Source organism: Physeter macrocephalus, chromosome 6, assembly GCF_002837175.3.
Source record: "Physeter macrocephalus isolate SW-GA chromosome 6, ASM283717v5, whole genome shotgun sequence".
NCBI lineage: Eukaryota > Metazoa > Chordata > Mammalia > Artiodactyla > Physeteridae > Physeter > Physeter macrocephalus.
This window is the reverse complement of record NC_041219.1, coordinates 52,000,091-52,019,519: the sequence shown is the minus strand read 5'-3', so window position 1 is coordinate 52,019,519 and position 19,429 is coordinate 52,000,091. Positions and strand designations below refer to the sequence as shown.

The following is a 19,429-nucleotide window of genomic DNA, read 5'->3' as shown; positions in this document are numbered from 1 at the left end:
AAAAAAAAAAAAAAAAAAAAAAAAAAAAAATTCTTTTAGAGGGAAAAAAAAGGACGTTCTAAAATAAGCAATGTTAACGTTTTCCCAAGCTAAAGTCACACACTTGAAATGGTATTGTCTGCAATTCTCACGCTTAAGAATTGAAAAAATATCTCGAGTACTCCCCGCTTTAAATCAGTTGTGTAACATGACCAAAGAGACACCCTCTCCCACTTTGCCTTCTGCCCACTTTCTGCTGCTGCTCGAGTCCCGGCCCCCCTGTCACGTTATGGAGGGCACCACGGGGGCTGAATCACCAACCACTGACTCGAGGACTGCCCTTGGCTCAAAGTGTCATCCGTGGCCTGAAGCAAGGCGCTGATTTAATCAGAACCACCCTCTGACAAATTTAAAATCAGCAAGTGTAGATGAGATGAGGGAGGGAAGAAGGGCTGCACCAAAGCGCCCAGCTGACAGGGGACCAGCAGGCAGAGCCGGGGGTTCTGGACATGGGGAAGGGGGCAGGAGAGGAAAGGGCCCACAAGGGCTCGGGAGCCCGTGTCTGGCCGGGCTGCCCGGGGGGGAGGGAGAAGGGCAGGAAGGTCTCAGGGCCAAGCTGAGGGCAGGCCTGGGGAAGAGCAGCCGGGGCCTCGGGGCCCCGGCCTCCCAAGGCTGTGGGGGCTTGGCCATGCCCATCCTCCGCAGCCAGGAGTCAGCATGGGGACCCTCACTCAAGCCACTTTCTCTGCTAGCGCTTTTCCTTGTGATTTCGTCCCATCAAAATAGTTACCAATACTTTCTACAACATCCAATCCAGAAGCACCATAAGCGAAAGCGAACAAGACAAACGCGCAGATGCCCGCCAAGCCAACTCCCTCCATACCCTCCAGTCACGTACTTTGCCTCACAGGTAACCACAATCAGGGTTTTTCCACCTGGAGGGATGAGCCCACCGGGTTCGGGCTTCTGTGACACATTCTTCTCCTTTTCTCCTTTACAGGCATAGTCATCTAGGAGATGAAATTTAAATCCAGAATTAGACCAAAGGTGAACTGTTCTGACAGTGGTGGTGCTGGTGGAAGGGACTATCACACACAGACGAGTGGCCGAAGCCCCCGACAGGTGAGCGACAGGCACGGGGGCGGCAGGCATCCTCTTCCCAATTTAGAATCATTGCAGGAAGCAGCTCGTGTGAAGCACGAAGCAGCTCGTGTGAAGCACGCCGGTCATTTCTCCCGCTGTTTTAGCCCCAAGTATCAGAGGGTCCAAAGAGCCCAAAGGGTCAACACTGCCACTCGCCTGCCCAGACCCTGGAGCAGCTGCACCAGCTCCCGGACCCGACTGGGCTCGCGCAGCTGATCCAGCGGCAACAGCTGAAACGCCTACCTGGAGAGGCTTCTCTGTTGTTCACCAGACTGCTCTCCAATGTCTGATAGGTTTTGTTTTTCCTGCAGCTGTCTAATGAGTTAGTATTTTCATCCACAAGATTCTTCTCCTTCTCAGGAACGGAAACAAGAGACACTTCGGGGCACGTCTGGATTTTATCCAGCTTCTGAAATCTGAACTGTTTAGCTTTATCCCAGCCACCGAACTTGCAGCTGACTAAGTTTTGAGGAATGTCTCCTTTATTCCTGGAAAAGGAAAAATAGCCATGAACAGAGACAGGATCTCTAAAGCTAAAATACTGTTACCATAAAACAGAATTCAATCTAACTAATGAATGGTAATTGCAAATACTTTTATAAGTAAAAAGGCTATTTCAGGGTGGAAAATCTAGAAAGATATAAAGGAAAAAATAAGCAAGCAAAATGAAGTTGGTTCTACAGAAATTGTTAAATCACAGTTTGTGCTTCTGTTTGAGCGGCAAACTTACTCTATCCAGATCACCACATCTTTGCTTTCTCCTTCTTTCAGCGTTCCAAAATTTGTCATCCTCGTGACTTCAACATCACCTTTGTTTTCCAGTAAAAGGGCTCCACAGGCCTCGTGAGGGAGAAGGGCAGGAAGGTCTCAGGGCCAAGCTGAGGGCAGGCCTGGGGAAGAGCAGCCGGGGCCTCGGGGCCCCGGCCTCCCAAGGCTGTGGGGGCTTGGCCATGCCCATCCTCCGCAGCCAGGAGTCAGCATGGGGACCCTCACTCAAGCCACTTTCTCTGCTAGCGCTTTTCCTTGTGATTTCGTCCCATCAAAATAGTTACCAATACTTTCTACAACATCCAATCCAGAAGCACCATAAGCGAAAGCGAACAAGACAAACGCGCAGATGCCCGCCAAGCCAACTCCCTCCATACCCTCCAGTCACGTACTTTGCCTCACAGGTAACCACAATCAGGGTTTTTCCACCTGGAGGGATGAGCCCACCGGGTTCGGGCTTCTGTGACACATTCTTCTCCTTTTCTCCTTTACAGGCATAGTCATCTAGGAGATGAAATTTAAATCCAGAATTAGACCAAAGGTGAACTGTTCTGACAGTGGTGGTGCTGGTGGAAGGGACTATCACACACAGACGAGTGGCCGAAGCCCCCGACAGGTGAGCGACAGGCACGGGGGCGGCAGGCATCCTCTTCCCAATTTAGAATCATTGCAGGAAGCAGCTCGTGTGAAGCACGAAGCAGCTCGTGTGAAGCACGCCGGTCATTTCTCCCGCTGTTTTAGCCCCAAGTATCAGAGGGTCCAAAGAGCCCAAAGGGTCAACACTGCCACTCGCCTGCCCAGACCCTGGAGCAGCTGCACCAGCTCCCGGACCCGACTGGGCTCGCGCAGCTGATCCAGCGGCAACAGCTGAAACGCCTACCTGGAGAGGCTTCTCTGTTGTTCACCAGACTGCTCTCCAATGTCTGATAGGTTTTGTTTTTCCTGCAGCTGTCTAATGAGTTAGTATTTTCATCCACAAGATTCTTCTCCTTCTCAGGAACGGAAACAAGAGACACTTCGGGGCACGTCTGGATTTTATCCAGCTTCTGAAATCTGAACTGTTTAGCTTTATCCCAGCCACCGAACTTGCAGCTGACTAAGTTTTGAGGAATGTCTCCTTTATTCCTGGAAAAGGAAAAATAGCCATGAACAGAGACAGGATCTCTAAAGCTAAAATACTGTTACCATAAAACAGAATTCAATCTAACTAATGAATGGTAATTGCAAATACTTTTATAAGTAAAAAGGCTATTTCAGGGTGGAAAATCTAGAAAGATATAAAGGAAAAAATAAGCAAGCAAAATGAAGTTGGTTCTACAGAAATTGTTAAATCACAGTTTGTGCTTCTGTTTGAGCGGCAAACTTACTCTATCCAGATCACCACATCTTTGCTTTCTCCTTCTTTCAGCGTTCCAAAATTTGTCATCCTCGTGACTTCAACATCACCTTTGTTTTCCAGTAAAAGGGCTCCACAGGCCTCGTCAGCAGCCTCCTCGACCGCAGAGGTGCCCCTGGATAAAGCAGCCACAGGACAGTGTCGGGGTCAGCATGGGCGGGCGGGGTGTCCTGAGGCCCCACCTGCCTTCCCTGCCCCTCCAGGCCGCACCAGCCACACGGCGAGGGAATAAGGAGCCAACCCCAAAGAAGCGACCAAGTAAGGATGACACTTAGAACTTCTGAGCAAGAGAGCAGATCACCCTGAAGAAGAAACTACAAGCCCTGCTGAGTCCGGAGGAGAGGAGGGCCCTGGTGGGAGCTCTGGGGATCTGAGAACACGGGCGGCCTTCACCAGCTGCGCATTCCCCAGAGGCCCGGGACTCCTCACCCCCCGCACCCCCCAGCCCTGGTCACGGAGGGAAGGGTGTTCAGTGCTCCTCCCCAGACACCCCCCGGCTGCCACAAGGGGCTTTGCTCGTCAGGGACCCACTACTAAGCTTTCACGTGGAAAAAGAGTGTGGCTTCAAAATATTTGAAACTAATTAAATGAGAATTTCTATCTTTAGAAAATGAGCAGATTCCGCCCTCCCGTGAGAAGGGACCATTCGTCCCGCTTTGTCCTCCTGACGCTGCCTTGAAGCCCTGGTGCTGTGCCCACCGCTCACCCTCAGCTCCTGCCTCCCGCCTCCCCTCCCCGACCCTCCCGCAGTCCCACCCGGAAACAGGCTCCTTCACACCTGGTCCCTGTCCACACACACACCCAGAGACACCCTCCACCACGGCAGCCACGCCCTCTCAGCCAGCCCCCCTTAACTCCCTGCTGGCCGCACGCCCCTGCCCGCCACCCGCTCCCCACCTTCCTCTCCTCATCCACACGGCCAGGGCCGCCCGGAGACCGTGCAGCCATGCCTCAGCCCCAGCCTGGGGTGGCCGTGGGAGCGGTCACCTGTCCTTGCAGATGGCCAGCCGTGGCGGCTTACGGACAGGCAGGGGAGCACCAAGACGGGAGTCAGGAGCCACCCGCGGGTTCTGGGCGGAACCCACCCAGAGCCGGGAGGGGGGATGCTGTACGCCGCTACGGGCCTGGCCCGGAGGAGTGCAGGGCCCTGCTTCACACACGACACTTCGCGGTCCTTCAGACCCTTGAGCGGGCAGCCGGACGGGGTGTCTGAGTGCACGGCGGCATCCTCCACTTGGGGCTAAAGCCATGGCGCCGGGACCAGGACGGGAGGAAACCACGGTCAGGACGCAGCACAGGGAGCACAGCATGCGGGGCATCTGCTGGGCAGACAGGACGCGGGGCCTGACTGCTCACCGGGCCAGCGACCCCTCCACCGCTCACCCCAGCCCTGCACTGACGGGGGGATGATGAGGGGCTGCACAGGAGCTGGGGTTGGCTCACGGCCAGCGTCTGAAAATGAAGGTGTGACGACTTCCCCGGCCCCATGAAGACGGCTGCTCGAGGCAGACGCGTGGAGCTTGGGGGAAAGTGCCCGATTGGTCACCCTTCTGGGGACCAGCTCCCCTCACTGGAGGGGCCAGAGTCCACTGCAGCCAGGCCACCCGGGGAGGCTCACCCGAAGCTCACCACCCATGGCCAGGGAGCCCCCCGCTCCTGCCCCCACCCGCTCCATTCAGCAGACGCGGGTCCTCTGGAAACACGGTGAGTCACAGGGCAGGTTAAGGGAAGTGCTGCGAAGAATCAGACAGACAGGGCAACAGGGACCCAGACTCCCTTCTGGCCCTGCGGGCGAGACGGCAGCTGCTTCTCTCAGATGCTCAGTCTGCACCAGTCCTGGCTGCCCTCCCACGATCCACCCCTGCCCGCTGCCATCAGGAGCCCCGTTAACCGTGCTGTAAAGACAACAATCAGGAAGCCCACCTTTCAACAACATGGTGCTTCCTTAAAGTGGCACAAGGTTCCGAGTGACAATACCTAACGTGGGCAGGGCCGCCAGCTTCTGCTCCAGGTGGCCCATGGCCAGCAGGGTCACAGAGCCCGCAGGGGGCCGAGGCCCCGGTTCGGCCTCCAAGACCCCGGCACAGATGCCTGGCAAACAAGTGCCTGCTTGGCCTCACATCCGCACACCCCTGGGCCCATCAGACGGACTGAAGCCAGAACTCCCGGGCCTCCTGGGCCTTCCCGGCGGAGGGGGCGAGGGTATGCATCTCCCACACTTCACTGTCCCGAGGACGGGCAGTCATTCTCCAAAAGGAGAGCAGGTCTCGTGGGGCAGGAGGACGTCTCCACCAGACAGTCTGGACATGGCAGGGCCCACCTCACCATGTTCCCCTCTGCCCAGTCCCCACCCCCAGCACGTCTCTCCCAGCTGTGCCGGGCAGCTCAGTCCTCCTGAGATGGGGCTCCCCTGCCTGCCTGCCCTGTGGCTCACGAGACACTCCTCCCTGCACGCAATCTGCTCTGCCGAGGAGATCAGACAATAAACAGGATGACTTCAGAAACCAGGTACCGAGCCCCCTGCGACGAGCACTGCGGAGAAAGCAGCAGAGACGGGGCAGGAGCTCGGGAGGCCGTCGTGTTGCATAAACACACGTGTCGGAGGCAGGAAGTCGCGGGCGCACGGAAGGAAGAACCGGATGCAGGAAATTCAGGAATTTTAAGAACCGACCAGGACTTCCCTGGTGGTCCAGTGAGTAAGACTCCACGTTCCCAATGCAGGGGGCCCGGGTTCGATCCCTGGTTGGGGAACTAGATACTGCATGCATGACGCAACTGGCATAGCCAAAATAAAAAAAAGAACTGACCACGTCCAACGTGTTCTACAAAATGCCAACATGTGAAAGAACACAACACACAAAATCCATGAAAATATGAAGATCATCAACATAAGATTAAGGATCAAGAGGCAACTTTTCACTCAACCTGCAGTCAACTGTGAAGACCCCTAACCCCCAGGAGAGCTCTCCTTCCAGCCCCGCCAGCTCAGGACCTGGACAGTCTGTTACCTGCCTGTTAAACCGGCCCTCAGATGCACCCCAGGCCCCCATCTCCCGAGCCGCCGCCTCCTCACCTCCTCTGCACTGGGGTCATGCACAGGGCCCTCCACATGTAGCACGACTGGCTGCTCTCCACCACCACCGCGCTGACCACGTCGTGCCTCTGCGGCATGTAGCCTTCCGGGAGCTTCAGGGAGTCCAGGGTGAAAAAGATGTAGTCGTTGATCACCCCGTTCCTCCCACAGAGGCTGGACACGCAGGCCTGCAAGCACAGCACCAGGGGCTGGCAGTGTGCGCGGGGCCACCGCAGCCAGTGAGGCTCAGGCCTGGTCCCGGAGGAGAAGCGATGCCCCCAGCGGGACCGGCCAGGCAGGGAGCGGGGCCCAGCACACACCTCCACCTCCACCCGCAACCTCAATTCCCTCCTCTGTTCCAGTCCCCACTCCCCAGACCACAGCCGTTGCTACGAGCGAGGTCAGAGCTCACACCCCACTCCACGCGTCCCCACCATCAGATGCTTTAACACTCCTCGTCCCTTCGTGACCTAGAATTTAACTATGTGAGTGTGCAGGCTGGCCGCCAGTGATCTCAGTAAGACATCAGGGTCTTCCCTGCCCAAGACGGACCCTCATTTATCCTGACCTCCCATCGCACCCAGGACCCCGGGCCACTCGAGGCTCAGCACCTACCCGGTCCACGCGCTTGTACCTCAGTGGCTTCACCGAGACGGCCTCACTGCTCCACGTGCCCGGCCGGATCCAGTACTCGGCCTCCACCCAGTCCCCCTTGCAGGGCTTGAAACCTCCAAGGCAGGGAAACCGGGCATGTTATTTGCTGATGCAACATCAAAGTGTACAATTCACTCTGCAGTTATGTTTCTGTTCTGAGACACACATGACTGGTTGAGAAAGGTGCTCTCTGTTCCTGTTAGGAACCAGCGTATCCACCTGGATTCTCTTCCAGATTTACCCACGCCAACGAAGCAGAGGCTGTTACAGGCCAACCTGTCTTCCTGCCTACAAGGCAAGGGCAGGGGACCTGGTCTGCACAGTCTCAGGACCCCACCTGATTTCAGATACTCCCCAAAGTTCTTACAAAGAAAAAAGTAACAAAGTGTCATCAACAACTGCAACGAAGTGGGCAGAATGGCAGCCCTCTACCCACCGCCCTGGCTCCAGGAGGTGTGGTTACATGTGGCACTCCTCTGCCACCTCCTTGCAGACGCTGTGAGTGCCCTCCCCATCAGGGATACCCAGGGTGCACGGTGACACGGGGAGATGTGCTCAGACCTGAGGCCTGGGCGGCTACAGGCATCCCAGCTCAGGAGAGGGAGCCCCTCGGTGTGCCAGGGAGCTGGCGGGTGGCCGGGAAAGTGGGAAAACGGCAGGGGCAGTGACGCGAGGTGGCAGCCAGGCCGTCCTGACGTGAAGCGGGGAGAGAGCAGTCTGGACAGGTTGGGCGCGGCACACGGTGTAGCCACAACCCGTGATAACCTTTTGGTCGTTTTGTAATACACATTTTTGCAGCAGTTAAGCTCAAAAAACAACAGCGCCTAATGAAATATGGAGTTTGTCTCTCAGGAAAGCTGGTGACGAGCACACAGCAGCCCAACCACCTGCGGACACTGCTCCTCAGCAGCGGGGCCGTGCTGCGCCACGTGCCGCGGCACAGAACTGCGGGAGGCAAAGCTCCTGAAGCACCAGCTTCCGGGTTGGTGGGTGTTTTAGGCAGACTGACAGATGCACGAAGGCAACCCAGCTACAGAGCACCCACAGCAAAGCCAGTGCTCAAACAAACAGACCAGAAGGGAAAGGGCAAGGCTGGCAGGTCCATACAGGGCGGGCCGGGGGGCATCTGGGGTAAAGAGCTCCAGCCTCAGGGTGGGGTGGGGTGGGGTGGGATGTCAGAGGCCTGGGATGAGATCCAGGTAGGAGGAACCAGATGTTGGGCAGAGGCTTTAAGGGCAACACTCTGAGGACCTGGCAGACGAAAACCGGTCCCTGGTCCATCTCAAATCTCGTTATGAACATTTAAAACAAACCCCACAAAACCTAATTTTAAACATGAAGCAGAAATGCATCCCGCGTACCTTCACACACACTCTCCAGCGAGAAGTACGTGGTCTGGTTGATGTAGCCGGCACCGTCCATCAGCGAGGTCACGCAGCCGATCAGCACTCGGGGGCTGGAGTCGGAGAGCCCTCTGCCGTGGCTCTTGCTGTTGTCTTCCCATTTATCTGAGATGGCTTCCACCTGCAAGACAGGCAAACTGCTACTTAAGACATACTGAGGACGCCAAGGAAAGCAAACTTCTGGCAGAGACCCCCTTACGAACACTGAGGCAAAAATCCTCCATGAAACACTGGCAAACTGAATGCAGCTGCGTAAGAAATGCGTCGCATACCACGATGGAGGGGGGTTTACCCCAGAATGCAAACGTGGTTCAACAAATGAAAATAGGTCAGTACCATCCAGCACACTGGTAGAACAAAGGAAAAAATATATGATCATCTCAGCTGATACAGAAAAAGCATCTGACATAACTCAACACCTTTACACAATAAGAACACTCAATCCAATAGGAAGAGACTGGAACTTCCTCAACAGGATAAAGGCCACGTATGAAAAACCCACAACTCACATGACACTCAGTGGTGAGAGACTGAAAGCTTTCCCCCGAGGATAAGGAACAAGGCAAGGATGCCTGTTTTCACCACTCCTGTTCAACATAATACTGGAAGTCCCAGCCAGAGCAATTAGGCAAGAAGAAGAAATTTTAATATCTAAATTGGAAAGGAAGAAGCAAATTATCTATTTATAGATGACACGACCTTACATACAAAAAACGCTAAAAAACCTATAAAAACACCTTTTAGAGCTAATAAGTGAATTCAGCAAAGTTCCAGCATATAAAATCAATATACAAAAATCAGTTGTATTTCTAAACACTTGCAATGAACAATTCAAAAAAGGAAACTGAGAAAACAATTCCATTTATGATAGCATCAAAAAGAGAAAAACACTTAGGAATAAATTTAACCAAGGAGGTGGAAGACCTGTACACTGAAAACTACAAAATGTGGCTGCAAGGAGTCAGAGAAGACACAAATAAACGGAAACACATCTCATGTTCACGGATTAACATTAAGACATCAATACTACCCAAAGCGATCTATGGATTCTACGCAATCTCTATCAAAATCTCAATGATGGTTTTTGCAGAAATAGAAAAACCCAGCCCTGAATTCATAGGGAATCTCGAGTAACTCTGAAGAGCCAAAACAATCTTGAAAAGGAAGAGCAAAGTTGGAGGACTCACACTTTTTGACTGCAAAACTTACTACAAGGGCTTCCCTGGGGGCGCAGTGGTTAAGAATCCACCTGCCAATGCAGGAGACATGGGTTCAAGCCCTGGTCTGGGAAGATCCCACATGCCGCAGAGCAACTAAGCCCATGCGCCACAGCGACTGAGCCTGCGCTCTAGAGCCTGCGAGCCACAACTACTGAGCCCACATGCCACAACCACTGAAGCCCACACGCCTAGAGCCCGTGCTCCACAACGAGAAGCCACCACAATGAGAAGCGCACACACCGCAACGAAGAGTAGCCCCCGCTCGCCGCAACCAGAGAAAAGCCCGCGTGCAGCAACAAAGACCGAATGCAGCCAAAAAAAAAAAAATAAATAAGTAAAAAACAAAACAAAAACAAAACAAAAACACCCCAAAAAGTAGCCCCCGCTCGCCGCAACGAGAGAAAAGCCCGCGTGCAGCAACAAAGACCGAATGCAGCCAAAAAAAAAATAAATAAATAAGTAAAAAACAAAACAAAAACAAAACAAAAACACCCCAAAAAACTTACTACAAAGCTACAGTAATTAAAAGAGTGTAAAAACAGACAAAATACCAATGAAATAGAATAAACAGCCCAGAAATAAAGCCTCACATATATGGTCAAATAATTTTCAACAAAGGTGCCAAGACCCTTCAACAGGGAAAAGGTTTTCCCTATTGTGCAGTCTTCTCAGAAAACAGTGGTGGGAGAACTGGCTCTCAGCATGCAAAAGAAAGAAGTCAAACCCTCATCCAATATCATATTCAAAAATTAATTCAAAAATGGGTCAAAGACTTAAATTTAAGAACTAAAACTATAAAACCCTTAGAAGAAAGCACAGGAGAAAATCTTCATGATCTTGGATTAGTTAAGGATTTTTTTAAGTGTGACATCAAAGGCATAGGCTATTAAAAAAGGATAAATTGTACTCCATCAAAATTTAAAACTTTGGTGCATCAAAGGATATTACTGATATTAAGAAAAAGTTAAAAAATTCACATAATGGGAGGAAGTATTTGTAAACCACGTATCTGATAAGGGATTAATATCCAGAATATATATAAAAAAAAACCTTCTACAACTCAACAAGAAAATAAACAACCTGATTAAAATATAAGCAAAGGAACTCAAAAGACATTTCTCCAAAGAAGATATATAAATGACCAATAAACACATGTAAAGATGCTCAACATCACTAATTATTAGGGAAATATAAATCAAAACCACAATAAAACACCCCTTCACATCCACTAGAGTGGCTACTATCAAAAAAATGGAAAATAATTCATGTTGGTGGAGATGTGGAGAAACTGGAACCCGTGTGCTGCTGGTGGGAATGTAAAATGGTGCAGCCACTGGGGAAATTTTGGCGGTTCCTCAAAATATTAAATATAGGATTACCATATGACCATGCAATTCTACTCCAAGGTACAGACCCAAAAGAATTGAAAACTGGGACTCAGAAACATACTTTTCACAGCAGCATCATCCACAACAGCCAGAAAGTAGAAACAACGCAAGTGCCCACAAACAGGTGAGTGGAGAAACAAACTGTAACCGATACATACAGTGGAATATTATTTAGCCATAATACGGAATGAAGCTCTCATATGTGTTACACGGATACGCCTTGAACATATTATGCTAAGTCTAATAAGGCAGACACCAAAGGACTAGTATTATACGATTCCACTTACATGAGGTACCCAGGATAGTCAAGTTTAAAGAGACAGCAAGTAGAATAAGGGATTATTATTTAATGGGTATAGAGTTTATATTTGGGATGATGAAAAGTTATGAAAACAGACAGTGGGTATGAGTGTGCACAACAACATGAATGTACTGAGTGCCACTGAATGGCATTAAAAAATTTAAAATTAAAATTAATTTTATGGTATGCATATTTTACCACAATAAAAAAACCTGAACAAAAAACGAGCAAACAAATCCAGAGGGTAGAGCAAATGAGCCAATTCCACAACTTTCACAATGGAAGTCAGTTAATACTGTTTAATGTTGGTAAATCAAGTGATTCAAGCATCTTCCAGAAGAGCTAAAAACAACCAAGGGAAGTACTTGGCCTGAGGAGTCCAAGTGCAGGTGGAGAGCAAGGAGGAAGCGCCTGCCCCTCACGGGTGGCACGTTCCGGGCCAGAGCAACCCTGCAGGCCCTTCAGCCACCACAGAGACGCTCTACACCCGCGCCGTCCAATTTGGTGCCACCAGCTACGTTCAGTGCTTGAAATGTGGCTCGTGAAACTGAGGAATTAATTCTAAATTTTATTTAATTTTAATAAATTTAAATTTAAATAGCCACACATGGCTGGTAGATGGCATTTACTAAAATGTAATAGTAACATAGTATGTCTTGATGATTTTAAAAAGTAGTGGAGCTCAGTAAGTTTGCCAGATACCAAATTACATAACAAAAAAATCAACAGATTTCCTAGAGGAAAAGAAAAAGATTAATTTGAAAATACAAAGAAAAATTATATTGATAATGGAACAAAAACATTACAATTCTCAAAAATAAACTTCACAAGGCATCTGCAGAACTGAAGTGAACGAAAAGAACACAAACGCAGGCTTAGATAAGTGGACAGACCTAATTTGTAGCTGGAGAAGACCTGCTATGATCCACGTGTCACTTGACCTAAATGGATCCACACACTCAGGGCTGGCCCAGGTGAGTCTGAGCCCAGGAGGAGAAACAGCAGGATCACGCTAACGTTTATCCGCAGCGAGGGGAGAGCGCAGAGAAGTCCACCACAGAGAAGACGAAGCGAGGAACCAGCCTGCCACCCGAGGACCCAACCGTGCCACGTGGGCCACGGTGCAGGCATCAGAACCGACAGGGACCCAGGCCGGTGGGGTTCTGGCATGCGAGAGGGGCCTTCCCACTCGGCGGGAAGGAACGGGCCACTCAGCGGCCGGCTGGCGCGCTCCGGGGAGAGGCGTCTGGTTCCTTCTTTCGGTCTGTACGTCCAGTAGGTTCCAGGTAAATTAAACATTTAAATGTCCATAAACAATTTGCACAGGAAAGCCAGAGTGCATGTCTAGTGAAAAGTGGGAAAAGCCTCTCTAAGGATTCGTACAGAGCCCGAGAGCCACATGGAAAAGACAGACATATTAACTACATAAAATGAGACTTTATAAAACAAAGTCAAAAGATGATCTTGGGGGGAAACATTTGCAACACTTTCATATAATAATTTTGCTTTAAAAAGTCTAATTTCCATAATGTAGAAAGTTTAATTTTAAAAAGTTGAACCCAACAAAAAAATGATAAAAGGACACTAAAATAGCTCATAGAAAAAATGTGAAAATTTAATCTACTTTAAGGCTTAAGTGCACATTAAAATTATAAGATCCCTTTTCAAAGTGATTGGTGCAGATTTCCAAGATCAATAACGTCCACATCCTTTTGCCAACGTGGGTAACAAGTGTCTCATCCTGCTCCTGAGTATAATTAGTGCAGCGTTACTGAAGGATAATTTGATGATAACCGTTAAAATGTTAAATGTGCATACTCTCTGACTAACAATTATACTTCCAGGAAATCAGAGCACAAAAACACAATTTTTTTAAAGAAACAGTTGCTGAATAGTAGAGTTCATTAATTATCTTTGCTAACTGGATAACAAAGGATCCAGATAGTTTTTTTTTTTTTTTTTTTTTTTTTGGTGGTACGCGGGCCTCTCACTGCTGTGGCCTCCCCCGTTGCGGAGCACAGGCTCCGGACGCGCAGGCTCAGCTGCCATGGCTCACGGGCCCAGCCGCTCCGCGGCATGTGGGATCTTCCCGGACTGGGGCACGAACCCGTGTCCCCTGCATCGGCAGGCGGACTCTCAACCACTGCGCCACCAGGGAAGCCCCAGATAGTTATTTTTAACAATACTTTTTTAAAAGACTAGAAGAGTGGATACAGAAGTGCTAACAGTGTTTCTCTCCATGGCATAAAACTACAGGTTGTCTCTGAGAGGTAACTGAACAGGAGGACGGTAGCATGAAGCCCAAGGTGTAGAGAGGCTTCCTCATGAACTCAGGCCTTACCCGGATGGCTTTCAGTCCATTCGACACCTTATTTTCTTCCACAACCGCAATAACTTCCTGTCCAACATTTAGAAGCACTTTGCTAGTCAAAGCCTCATTGGAGAAGTAGATCAAATCATCAATCATGCCATAATCGCTGCAGTACCTTGTCACGACACCCTGGACAGTTTTCAACTTGGTGTCACCTAAGACGGGTAAACAGAACGGTTATATTGACCACAAATGAAGTGCACACTACAGTTAAGCCCCCCAGAGCATCCGCGGGGCTAGGAGCCCTGCGGGCTGAGCACCTCCCCGGAGACTGGGGTGCTCAGAAAGCAGGGTTTTGGAGGCAGACTGCCCAGGCTCCTCCCAGGGGCACAGGCGGCGGCTCGGTGGCGAGAGGCTGCCTGCGTCTGACGCCCAGCTCTTCCCCAGTCATTCGTGGAACCCTGGGCTAGGTCTTTAACCACCCCGTGCCTGTCCTCACTTGTAAAACGGGGACAGTTATAGTCTCTGTCCGAGAGAGCTGTGTGAGGGCTATTACGTGGCAGAAACGTGCAATGCGTAGACCTCTGAGTGGCTGGCACAGGTTGGGGGCACCGTAAATTTCTGTTAGCATTCGAGCAGCATCAGGGGAGTGGCTACTGTGCACCCTTATTACCGCTGTTACCAATACCACCAGCAGCACTGTCAGGAGATTCTGTTATTTCACCAAACCAGGCGCTGGAAGACATTCCGGGCCTGGGGGGCAAGTCTGGCGTAGAGCAGGGCCTGCCCTCATCCACTCAAGAGACCCTGGCCAGAACCCGTGCTCCGAGTCTGCACAGCACCTCGTCAGCACCTCCTTCTCAGACACAGAAGACACCCAAGTGCCCAGGGCACGGTCCAGCCACGGAAGCCCGCGGAAGCCTGGCTGGAACTCCGACTGTTGTTGAAGGGCCACATTTTACAGACCAGATCCGCGCAGGCGGACGAAGCGACTTACTCCAGGTGGCAAAGTCAGCTAAAGAGGCATGAACAACTCTGGGTAGAGATGGCTTTTAGCGTGCTGCCTTAAAAAGTAACTCCACGGCTTATGTTCTGGCTTCTCTTGCGGAGAATTTCGTCTTTTTAGAGGTTAGAGCAGGTAACTAGAGAATCACTACCCGGCGTTCAAATCTCAGCTAGAAAGAGGGATTGGGAAGAAATGCCAAGAGCCTTGGGGAAAAGCAACTGTGTAGTTCTGGGTGCAGGAAGGGACGATGCGGCAGAAACAGAAGTACAGCTTGTACTTCAGGAAGATGGGTTCGAAAACAATTTCAAGAAAATAGGAGGAGGATGCCACGACATCCTTAACTGTCTTAAACGACAGTTTAAGACAGCCAGATTACACTTTTCAGAGCTGTCGAAGCACACAACCGCAAGGGACACTGACCCAGAGAGAACGGGAAGCCGTGCAGGGACGACGTGTCAAGGCGCTCCCGGCGCATGAAAACACAAAGCGGAAACAAGGAGGCACAGACCCCAAAAGCCGTAAAATGCTATTACGTAGTGAGAAGGCCCGTTTAAGTTACACTGCAAAGAAGAGATCACGGGACAGACACGCCTCACCTTCGAGTTAGAAAACAAGCAAAAGCTCTCAAATCCTGATGTCGTCACACTAACGCCCTGGGACCCGGCTCGGACCACGCCCCCCACCCCGACCCCCGCCCCACCAGGCGCAGGAACCAGGCTTTGAGGGCCTCAGCGGCTCTCGTTAGGTCACCAGCCGCCCCCCAACCCCCGCGCCCGTCCACAGTCCACGGTCCACCGTCCGGTTGCGCGGCCTCAGGGGGCCGCGCGTACCGGCCCTTCCCGCGAGGCACCTTCTGCGAGCTCGGGCCCTGGCGGCCCGGCATCCTCCTCGGGTGCTTCCGCCCTCCTCCAGAAGAAGGCCACCAGCTTGCCCGCGAGGCGCAGCATGGCCCGGCCGCTTGTCTCCGCCGCCCTAGGCGCCCGCACGCGGAGTGCCGCTCCCGCCGCCCTCAGCCAACGGGGTCGCCGCGCCCGAGCCTGCGCCTGCGCGCCCTCGAGCTTGGCCAATAGGGTTGTGGCGCCCGCGCCTGCGCCCACGCCCGGTCGAGCTCGGCCAATGGGGGTGTCGCCCGCGCCGAGCTTGTTAGCTGCGGGTGGTTGGCGGTTGCTGACCGTTAGTGCGTTAGTGCGCAGTGTGGAAGTGACGTCATACCTGGCGCTCAAGGCGCGCGCTGGTGGGCAGGGCTTCGCGCAGGTGTGCCTCCCTCTCTCGATCTGGGGAGTGGGGAAGGCTGAGCGTTTCACCACTCTGTGCTGTTAGGTGTAACATTGGCAGATATTCTTTATCAAGTTGAGGAAGTTCCCTCTGTTCCTATTTTTCTGAGAGTTCTTATCGCGCTTGGGTATGGAAATTTCTCAAATGCTTTTTTCTGTATCTGTTGAAGTGATCATGTCGTTTTTCTGTTTTAGGGTGTTAATGCAAGTGAATCATACTGACTGATTTTTCAAATGTTAAGCCACCCCTGCTTTTCTGGGAAAACTCAACTTGGTCATTGTTTATTATCCTTTTTGTGTATCGATTCAACTTGGTAATGTGTGGTCAAGGGTGGCATCTTTGCTCCTGAGTGATGAAGAAATTTTCACATATTGAGGTGTGGGGAAGTCCTTCTGGCTTATACCTGATGTGGCTTGAACTCTACGCTAACTAGAACAGCCTGCTTTGTGGCCTATCAGACATACATTGTACATCTGCTTTAACAAATTCAATAACTTTAGTAGTTAAAGGGCTATTTAAGTTACCAGTATTGAGCAATATTGCATAAACTTTGGTAATTTCATCTTTTACGGGATTTGTCCATTTCATCCAAGGTGTCAAATTATCAGCATAAACTGTTCACAGTATTTCCTTACCATCCTTTTTATGTCTGTGTGATCCATTGTGATGAACCATCTTTCATGCCTGATATTGGTAATTTATGTCTACCCTCTTGTTTGTCTTCATCAGTCTAGCTACAGGTTTATCAGTTTTATTTGTCTTTTCAGAAAACACCTCTTGGTTTCATTGATTTTTCTCTGTTATTTTCTGTTTTTGTCTTCTTCGTCCTCCCCCACCCCTGCCCCCCTCTACTGCCTCTCTCCTCCTCCTCCACCTCCTCCTTCTTCTTCTACTTTGATTTGTGCTTTTCTAACTTTTTAAGGTGGAAAATTAGATAGTCAGTTTTGGAACTTTCTTCATTTTTGATGTAAGTGTTTAAAAGTATACATTTCTGTAAGCTCCGACTCAGCTGCATTGTACAAAATTTGACGTGTTGTGTTTTCATTTTCCTTCAGTTTCTAATTTCCTCTGTGATTTCTTCTTTGACCCATAGGGTTATTTTAGGAGTATATTGTTTAGTTTTTAAATATTTGAGGATTTTCCAGGTATTGTTCTGTTAATAATTTCTAATTTAATTTTGTCATGGTCAGACAATAAAACTTGGATGAATTAATTTAAAAAAATGTATCAAGGCTTTCCTCCTTGCCTCTTTTCACAAATGTTCCATGTGCTGTTGGAAACCATGGGTATCCTGGTATTGTTGGCTGGGGTCCAATTTAGCTTTGACGGGCATGTTTTTGTTTTACTGGGTCAGATCCCTCAGTCTGATCGACAGCCTGGGCCTCACCTCTCCGTAGATGCACAGTGTAATTACAACCCCTTCCTGAGAGGTGGGGAGATACTCATTCCTTAAATGATACGAAGCACTGCTAAGTCCCTGTCTTGGGCTCATTGCTGGGAATACACAAGGAAGTGGGAAAGGCCCTGGGATTTATTGGATAGGTGGGGAGAGACGTCCCAGGACAAGAGCGTGCAACACGGGGGCTGGGAGCTGGGCCGGGCTTCCTGCAGGGCGCCAGAGCCAGGGTGACGTGCGTGGGAGCTTCCACGTCACAGGGCTGCCCCTCCCATCCCACAGCCCAAACCTCCCCTGGATTCTGGACTCTTCCACTCCACCTCATCAGCAGATCCACTTGACATCCAACAGACACCTCAGCCTCATCAGCAAAACGAAACTCCTAACCTCTGTCTTCTCCATCCCAGGTGAGGCAGCTCCAGTTGCACCACTCAGGCCGAGAACCTTCCCGTCTCCCGAACTCCTGCCCTCCTCGCCCCACATCACTGGGACGGCAGATCAGGTTGGCTTGTGAAAGTCTATTGAGAATCCTGTCACTTCTCACCACCCCCACCTCTCTACCTCCATCCCCGCCAGGACCTGCTCTCATCTGCTGCCCCGCAGCCTGTGCTCCTCCCAGCTGGACTCTTCTGCCCAGAGCCTCCGAGCAAGTCCATCTCAGAGTCAAAGCCAAGCCTATCTCCGTGTCCACAGGTGCCTCGTCCCTAGAGGCCTCACCTGCACCTTACCTCATGTGATCCTCGTGTTCACCATCCTCCAGCCTTGCCACCTCAGGGCCTTTGCACCTGCAGCAACTCTGCTCCCTGCCCGCCTCACCTCCTTCCCAGTGAGGCCTGCCTTGACTCCCCAGGTGGCACCTTCATCCCCTCCCTGGACCTATTTGCTGTCACAGAGAGAGTCAAGTACGTCACCATAGAACACACCCATTTATTCTTCTTGTGTGCACCTGTCCCCTCATTAGACGGTGGACTGCATGTGAGAAGGACCGTGGCCTGCCCTGTTCACTTTGCTGATGTTCGCTGAACGGCGAGGTGAACGTTGAAGGATGAGCGGGACCTCGGCAGTGGAAGACGGAGGAAGGGCTCTTGAGGAACCATAGTTTGTGTGAGGGATCAGGGCTTGTTCTAGAAACTAGTGTTGCCGCCAGAAACGAGGAAGTTCTTCCCAGGACGCTTTGGCCGGTGTTTGTCCTACGATCTCTAATGCAAGGCAGCTTGTTTGATTTCTTAGAGAACAACTTTGGAAAGGCACAGAAATGGTGAAACCTGCTTAATGCTTTTCTTCAAACAAAGAGAGAAGTGAGGAGTTCCATTGGTCGGACATTTCCTGCTAGTTCCACTTACTGCTTTAAAAGACAGTTAATAAGGAGGTTTGGGAGGTTTTTTAATCTATTTAAAATCCCTTCTTGACTTCACAGTTTGTGAAAATTAATTCGAATCCTTCTTGATTGGTTGAAAAACGAAGACAACAGAGCATCCCATGATTGGAAACTGAAGCCTTTGCTCAAGCCTGATGTGGGCTTGTGGTCTGAGGAGCCGGCTTTGCAGAATGCTTTGGTTTGAGCCATTTAAGCGCTCCTGTGAGCTAAAGACTGGTGCTGTAATTGTGGGGCGCCAGTGTCTCTGGGCGAAGTGCCCTCCCGTCCTTTCCCTCTGCTTGGTGAGCAGAAAGAAAGGGCACAGCGGGACCCGGCGCTGCCCACAGGAACCCGCGGGCCAGAATCCCAAGCAGTTCAAGGGCCAGGTCAGCCATGTTGAGCGCAGATGTGTGTGAGACCTTGTGAAGGAGGTGTTCCTTGTGTGATCACAGGGGATGGAAAAGGGCTGCCAGAAAGGATGGAGAATAAGGCTTTGGATAAAAATGTGTTTGTTTCCAAAACAGGTACCCGGCCCTCGGGCCCGCCAGGATCCTGTGCTTGGTGCAGTTCTGTGGTCGGGTACACCTTTTCTTCCGAGACGCCCACCCCAGCGCCTGCAACCTGTCTGCCTCCAGGGGACCTGACTAGGCCCCTCTGCTCCTGGCGGGGTTGGCACAGAACGGAGGGGAACTCTGGGCCAGCAGTTATACAACCAACCAAGAACTTTCCAGGATCCCTCGCTTCATGTCCTCATTGAAA

The 19,429-nt window shown here is 51.0% G+C and overlaps 1 protein-coding gene across 1 annotated transcript in view; it reads right to left on the bottom strand.

The window, feature by feature from the left end:
* MOV10L1 (Mov10 like RNA helicase 1) overlaps positions 1–15,589 on the bottom strand; it is a 51,303-nt gene extending 35,714 nt beyond the window's left edge. Inside the window, exons 1-8 of the mRNA XM_024127416.2 lie at positions 15,493–15,589; positions 13,667–13,851; positions 8,375–8,537; positions 6,975–7,087; positions 6,360–6,547; positions 3,258–3,401; positions 2,771–3,015; positions 2,283–2,394 (exon numbers count right to left, since the gene is read on the bottom strand). Of these exons, the coding sequence (XP_023983184.1) occupies positions 2,283–2,394; positions 2,771–3,015; positions 3,258–3,401; positions 6,360–6,547; positions 6,975–7,087; positions 8,375–8,537; positions 13,667–13,851; positions 15,493–15,589 (1,247 nt within the window). The remainder of the gene's footprint in view (positions 1–2,282; positions 2,395–2,770; positions 3,016–3,257; positions 3,402–6,359; positions 6,548–6,974; positions 7,088–8,374; positions 8,538–13,666; positions 13,852–15,492) is intronic.
* Positions 15,590–19,429: the final 3,840 nt, after the last annotated feature.